The 7,913-nt window shown below is 30.9% G+C and overlaps 1 protein-coding gene across 1 annotated transcript in view; it reads right to left on the bottom strand.

Moving 5' to 3' along the window:
• Nucleotides 1-5,669: 5,669 nt before the first annotated feature.
• Nucleotides 5,670-7,913, bottom strand: part of LOC107470946 (uncharacterized) — a 4,778-nt gene continuing 2,534 nt past the window's right edge. Inside the window, exons 5-8 of the mRNA XM_016090366.3 lie at nt 7,466-7,651; nt 7,317-7,377; nt 7,019-7,198; nt 5,670-6,425 (exon numbers count right to left, since the gene is read on the bottom strand). Coding sequence (XP_015945852.1) covers nt 6,199-6,425; nt 7,019-7,198; nt 7,317-7,377; nt 7,466-7,651 — 654 coding nt within the window. The 3' untranslated portion in view covers nt 5,670-6,198. The remainder of the gene's footprint in view (nt 6,426-7,018; nt 7,199-7,316; nt 7,378-7,465; nt 7,652-7,913) is intronic.

Here is a 7,913-nt window from a genome sequence, read left to right as displayed (position 1 = left end):
TTTATAAAAAAATTATATACATATTTAAATTTAATTATTATATATATATTATTTATGTTTAATATATATTTTATATTTTAATTTTATATATATAATTAATCTAATAACTAGTTTTTGTGTACATGTAACGTAATTGATTATTTTTGTATTGTTGGATTATGGAACAATTAAACGCTCATGTTTTTGGCTGCTCTATCCCTTCATGAGAAAATCCACGTAGCCATGTGACTCCAACACAAGGAGCACAATCAACGTTTATAGTTTTTGCATTGTTGGATGATTAAGGCAAACAAAAAAAAATTCTAATCTATTTTAAGGTGTAAATCAATGTCATTCTTTTCATATTATATCTATTTATTATTTATTAATTGCTTTTTATCCTTTTTTTACTTTATTGGAATGAATGAATGAGATCAGATTTCTTTATGTACAGATAAAATAAAAGTTCATTCTATAAAAGATATAAGAATGCCTGGACAAGAAATTATAGATGATCATATATATAGGGTGACTTGGATACATGCATTTCCTAGGATGATTTCATTGGGAGCATTGTCTTCACTCACAAAATTTTTATTTGAAAAAAATCACTGAGTTTGGAAGAAAAATTAAGACAGAATTTGACAGATGAAAACTAGAATAAATCTAAATTTATGTATTGTATTTGGTGTGAAGTGTTTATAATTAAATTATATTTTAATATTTTATTTGATTTAAGATAAATATAAAAATTAAAATAAATAAAATTACTTAAATATTTTTATTAATTAAAAAAAAAAAAAAAAAGGCCTAAATAATCACCCCCTCCTTTCTTTTCTTTCCTTTCCCCTTCCCTCTGAGAATCATCATCATCATAACATAATAAGTAAAATTTCATTTTGACTTCTATTCTTTTTCAATTTAAATAAATCGTAACTTAATAATTGAAAATGACAGTTTTTTCTTTATTTTTTCTTTTCATTAGACGCATGAGCCTCTTATATTTCTTTTATATTAGACGTATGAGCCATTCTGTAAGAACTTTCGACAAAAGATGATGAAAAATACTTACGTGTGATGTAACTTGTATGATTTGGCCTTCATCACTCTTATGTGAATGATAACCATTTGATCGAAATTATTTAGTTCTTACATAATTGATAAATCGTTATTTTACGGTTTATTTTGTACTAAATTGAGTGAATTTTATCTATTATTTTCACATTTATTCATAGAATTCGAATATTTTACATTTTCTTTCCTAATTTTGTGCTATGATTGAAAACATGCTTTTTTGGCCTTAAACCTACTAATTTTAATCATCTCTTATTATCATTCGATGCTGTGATATTTTTGTTAAGTGTTTTCAGGGTTTATAAGACAGGAATGACTTAGAAGATAGAAAAGAAGCATGCAAAAGTGGAAGGAATACAAGAAATTGAAGGAATTGCTAAACTGTCAATCTTGACCTCTTCGTACTAAATCAATCATAACTTGAGCTACAGAGATCTGAATGAGGCGGTTATAGTTGCGTTGGAAAGCTAACATCCGGGGCTTCAAAATGATATGCAATTTGTCATAGTTGCCTTGCAGTTAGGTGACGCGTACGCGTCGCTCATGCGTGCGCGTCCAGGATCAACGTGACCAGTGCAAGAGGCAATCGATGCGTACGCGTGGATGACGCGTACACGTGACCAGAAATTTATTCAAGCGACACGTACATGTTGCCGACGCGTACGCGTGACGAGCGTCACATGCTGCAATTTACAGAACTCGCTAGGGGCGATTTCTGGGATGCTTTTGACCTAGTTTCAGGCTCGAAAATACTAATTAGAGGCTATAGAGTGGAGCTGGAAGGGGAAAATCAATCATTCAACTTTCATTCACATAATTTTAGGTTTAGATGTTGTTTGCCTCTCTCCTCTCTCTAAGTTTTAGGATTTCTACTCCAATTTCTTCTTAGATTTAGATTTAATTTCTGTTTTTATTTACAATTCCTTGCAAGTTATTATTCTATCACCTTTGTTTTTCAATTCTACTTGTTATTTTCTTCACCCTGTTATCCTTATGTTTATGCACTCTTGATGCTTTGGATCTTTGTTAATACAATTTATATATTCATATTGTTATTGCTTTCTTCGGTTGTCATTGTTAATTTGTTTCAATTGGGTGTTTAGATTTAATATTACTTGTTACTTTTCTATGTCTATATTTTATGTCTTCCAAGTGTTTGATAAAATGGTTGGCTGGATTTTGAATTATATTTTTATGTTCTTAACTTGGATTGATCAATTAGAGACTCTTGAGTTATCAAAATTCTTTTGTTGATTGGCGATTGAAAATTGTTAGTTGGCTTAGACTTCACTAAATCTAATTTTTAATTAGGACTTGTGAACTTAAGTTGATTTTTCTCACTTGACTTTCCTTCATTGTTAGAGGTTAACTAAGTAAGAGCAAAAGGCAATTACCATCACAATTGATGGTGATAATAAGGATAGGAATTCCAATTCTCAATCCTTGTTAGGACTTTTCTTAGTTGTTATTTTATTTCTTTGTTATTTACGTTACTTGTCTCTTATCATAAAACCCAAAAATATACTTTATCATAACCAATAATAAACACTTCTTTGCAATTCCTTGAGAGACGACCTGAGATTTAAATACTTCGGATAATTTTATTGGGTTTGCTTAAGTGACAAACAATTTAAATATTGATTGAGGTTTAATTGTCAGTTTAGAACTATACTTGCAACGTGATATTTTTGTGAAAATCTTTATCGACATTTTTCCTCCATCAATAATCATCAAAATGATGTCCTAATTAAATGGTTATCATCCCTTTGCAGCATTATTTTAATGACTGTATAGACAATAAACAATCCAAATCAAATAGTTATCATTCATATAAGACAGGTGATGAAAGCCAAATCTTATAAGCTAACGTCATACGTAAGTATTTTATGCTAATTTTTACCAGAAATTCTCATAGAAGGGCTCATGCGTTTGACAAAAAAAAAAAGGATGAGCAGATTGTTATTTTTCAACCGTTAAACTACAGATTGTCTAAATTGAAAAAAGACAAGGATCGAAAAAAGATTTTACTCTAAGATAATCATCAGAATGAAGTTGCAACACCTGCCCCAACTTTGAATGGCTCCATTCCTTGCTAACACTACCGAAAAAAGATACTCTCTCGTCACCGTCTCAAAATCCTCTCCTTTTTTTGCGTTCTTCTCTTTGCAGCAACCTCCTCCAATAAGTCTCTTCACAGTAGGAGCAGTTCCTTCCCCTTCTCTTTCTCTCTCTTTCTTCGACGATGATAACAGCCTTTAACCTTTTTAGCGTCACCTCTTCTCCCTTTATATTCTTTGGTGTCTCTTTTTCCTTTTGGTATCTCCTAACTCAGGTCATGAAAATATTCAATAATTTTTTTGTTAAATTTAAAATTTTAAAAATTAAATTAAAATATTTTTTAAAAAAATATTATTAAAATTTTATTTTCTATTTTTAAAAATTTTAGTCGTTAATTTTTATTTTTTAAAAATATTAAAAAGACTAAAATTTTAATCTTAATCTTCAAAAATCAAACACAAGTCTCAGTCTCAAGTCTCAATTCTAGTTTTGGAAAACAAAATGCTATCTAAATGACTGAAATTGAGAGAAGTCTAGAAATAATGTTGTTACTTTTGTTTTTCAAGCAATAGGTATAGTAAAGTTAATTAGGAGTTAGTCTTAGAAATCTAATAGAATGTATACTTAAGCGATCATAATTATTGAATAAAATATTGATTAAAAAATTGAGCTATCAATATAAGTTATATAATTAACATTTTATTTATTTAAGTTGTAATAATGGATTTTTTTTATTTAAATTAAATATATTACTAATTTAAATAAACGTGAAAGAATTTATCAAAATGCATAATTAGTCACATCTCGAATACGGTATAAAAAACAAAAAAATAAATATATTTTGAGTGCACAAATTTTGTTCTGTGATATAGAGTCTGAGAGTCATATTTTGAGTGCACTCAAGATATGAACATGAGCGCATCTTGAATACACTGCATCCGAAATATGCTTATATTCTGATATAAACTAATACATTCGAGATACGTGCAAGACTACAAAACGAAGGCACTACATCCGAGATATAGTCAAGATTCGATATGCTTATGATATAAATAAAAATAGCATAATAAATAAAAAATTATTTAATGAATTAAATTTGGGTTAACATAACTTTTTAAATAATTTTTTAAATAGTAAATTTAAATCCTCTCAAGAGAATTTATTAAATATTTTAATACGAGAGTTCTTTTAAATACCGTTATGTATAAAATTTAAGAGCATATCAATACTTTTATATCCTATTTATGATTTATAATTCAAGAAGAGACAACAAAGATAAAAAAAATGGAGGTATTTATTTCTATTAGAAGTTTGGAAATAAATTAATAAGCACATATAGATTAATATATTTATTTCTATTATTATATTATCTTTGTTTCATTGAAATTTATGTTAAAAAAATATATTATTAAATTTAACATAAAACAATATTTATCTTATTATAAGTATCAAAAATAAAAATAAATAAATAAATAGATTTAACATTAATAAATATTGATATATAATATATTTTTTAAAACTAACCAAACTTAATTAATTATTAAGCTAAAATTTAATTGCCTAAACATAAATGAAATTATTAGTTTTTTTCAAAAATTAGTTAAGATAAAAAAATATTATCTACCTATTAATATTCTTTAAATTGTTAATCTTGATTATATCTCTGATGCACTGATCCATATCAGAATATAAACATATCTTGGATGCAGTGTATCCAAGATGCGCTCATGTTTATATTTCGGGTGCACTCGAGATATGACTCTCAAACTCCGTATCACAAAACGAGGTCAATACACCCAAAATATATTTGTTTTTTTGTTTCTCCCACTATATCTGAGATATGACTAGAAATATATTTTGATTAATAATGACAGATTTATTTAAATCGGTAAATATTATATTTTTTTAATTTAAATAAAAAAATCCTGTAATAGTCACTGCCGACTTGTTGAGTTTCTAAATCATTTTCAATATTTTGATGCTAATGACGAGAGAGTTAAGATATCAAAACCTCAAACTTTTTTCATCTGCACGCGCACCCATTGCATGAGTCAATACTCAATTCTAGTTTGGACTTATGGGCCTTTTACTTTTTTGTTTTTTCTTTTGTTTGTTTTAAAGATATTAGATGAGCTTTTTATTGATTGGGATAATTCAAAACTTTGTGGTCCAAAGCAAAGGATCCTTCTTGTTGAGTCTTGACCAAAACATTAAAACAGTAATATTGTTGATAATAAATGAATTGCATCTTTCTTTTTTAAATTAATTTTTATTTAAATTGTTGCATGCAGATGGAAATTAGAAGCATTGAATGGTTGGTGGGTGATCTATTCCTACATGCTGCATGATATTATGTCAACACTATGAAGCACATGCAATCTTATTCATGACTTGCACTTGCCAAAAATAAATGGTGGTTGGGTTACAACTTACAACATATGTGTTCAATTATTATCACTAACCATTAAAGAGAAAAAAAAAAAAAAAACCAAACCTAAGTACTCACATGAAGAGGGATAATAGAAAAATAAAATAAAATTAAAATCTGGGACTTGGAATGGCAAAAGTAGCTCATTTAATTTTGTTGCCCTATAATCAGAATAACATTATAACTTGGCTCATGACAACCCTTAGGCCTCTGCTTTACATCTTGAAAGCATTAATAGACAAGTTTCTTGAAACTACAAAAAGTGCACAAAAATGCATGGAAACTAATATAACAACTCAAAATCACCTAAAAATTACAGCAAAAAATTTAGTTTCAATGGAACAGTAATCAGAATGATGCTAACAACAATAATCAGGGCTTCAGGACCCAGATAATAGAACGAGACCCAAAGCGCAGAAATTTTGAGTGAACCAAAGAAGATATGCAGCAGCAGGAAGCAGCAGCACAATGCAAAGGAGGTGCACGGTGGCTTGATGTGCACGAAGAATGGCGACGGGTCATTTGGCAACATGGCGAGTGGTTTCTCGTAAAGGCAGACAACATTCACCATGACACCAGACGGTGCAGGGATTCTTTAAGGGGAACAGTGCAGCCGGCGGCTTTGGAATTTTCAGCTGTGTTTTGTCTGGTGACCAGCATTAAGGAAGCATTGCCGCAGTGGCTGTGGAAGGAAGTAGCACTGGATCAGTCAATTGTAGTGTATCTCGGGTAGTGGGAGGTGGTGGCGCCTTGGTCAACTGAGGATCACCGGTGGCACTAGCAACAAGTGCTGTGGGCTCTTGTGGAGGATCGCCGGCAGCAGGCAGCAAATGGACAGTATTTTCGCCTGTTACGGTGGAGCTCTTCAATTGTCCCCTAGACATAGCTGCAGCAACCAGATTTAGAGCAAATACTAAACAGGAACGACAACAACAACAATGATATTTGCTAAACAGTCCCTGTCATTCTAGCTATAGAGTTTCAATTGGAGCATCATAAATTATCGGCATCGTTGATACTAGCGATACATTTCACTCGAATTAAGCTAGTAATGTATGACCAAGAGAAATAATGGCAAGACATGGTTTTGATGAAAAGTAATTTCCTTTCACTATGAATGTTCAAAAAATTCATTATCAATAACACCAGAATCCAATCCCCACTAAGAAGGGTCAGCTACATGGATCAACTGACGTTATTGTATTGTGCCATATCATGGAAAGTTGTAAACTCAATAACTGAATAAAGCAATTTTCAAAACATCCATCCACTGAGTAACACTCGTTAACAAGAGTTGAGATATGACGAAGAGAAACTATATTCCTAACCTTACAAGGAGTATAAATAACTAATCTTATTTCGGACATCTTTCTAAAGCAAAACCCAACAGCATTTCAATCATCGAAGTGACTTAATATTAAAATAAACCATGCATGCCAAATGAATCAATATGACAAGAATAATCTCAGTCACATTTACCCCGCATCTGAGCAGCAATTTTGTTGCGTTTAACTGCTTCAATAACTTTGCGATAGAAATCCCAAGACGGGTGTGTTTCGGTTATGGCCTTTTGGCCAAATGGATGTGATGCCACATACTCTTGAACATTCTCAGCCCCAGCCAGCCCTTCAAGGTACATATGAAGATCACCTCCCAGCCCTGTGATGTATCATTAATTTGAAAGAATACTCAATATATTTATCAATGGAGAAGCATAAGAAGAGAAAATATAAAAGGATGTGAAAAGGAGAGGAAAATGGGCAGAAGCATGTCTCACCTAGTGATGTGTCATCAACATCATCAATATGGTAAGGATTGGGAAATATTGCTGTGTTCCTCTGAAAATAATTTGCATAAGAAATTAACAGAACACCAACAAAAAAGAAAGCTTATTGAAATAAACGAAAACCAAAGAACAAAACTTACAGGATTCAGTAATGCTTTGTAAGGGGAGTCATCCAACAATAATGTGTTTGACTCATTAAACTCTCCCTTCTTCCATGGAAGACTGGCATCCACTTTTTCCCATAACTTTCGAAGTTCCTTGAACACAATTGGCTTGAATTTGTCCTCAAGGGTACAAGATCCTGTTTTCGTACAGTGGGACCGATCCTATATGATAAAACAATATAGAAAGATTGAATGCCATCTAAAGAAATTTCAAATAGGACTGAAGTTCCATTATGGCAAAGAGTGAAATACTTATATTTTTACAAAATAATACTACTGCAGATTCTCTGACAAGCTGGCTCTATGGGATAGGATTAGAACCACCAATTTGGTGTAAAGTTCATGGCCTTTAAAATCTTTTTGCTTTGCTTTTGTATAGGGGACTCTTATCCTCCAATGTTGTATTATCATTTTCTTCATCACC

This window comes from Arachis duranensis, chromosome 10 (assembly GCF_000817695.3).
Source record: "Arachis duranensis cultivar V14167 chromosome 10, aradu.V14167.gnm2.J7QH, whole genome shotgun sequence".
In the NCBI taxonomy this organism is placed as follows: Eukaryota; Viridiplantae; Streptophyta; class Magnoliopsida; order Fabales; family Fabaceae; genus Arachis; species Arachis duranensis.
The sequence above is the reverse complement of the archived record's forward strand: the minus strand, read 5'-3'. Positions and strand labels throughout refer to the sequence as shown.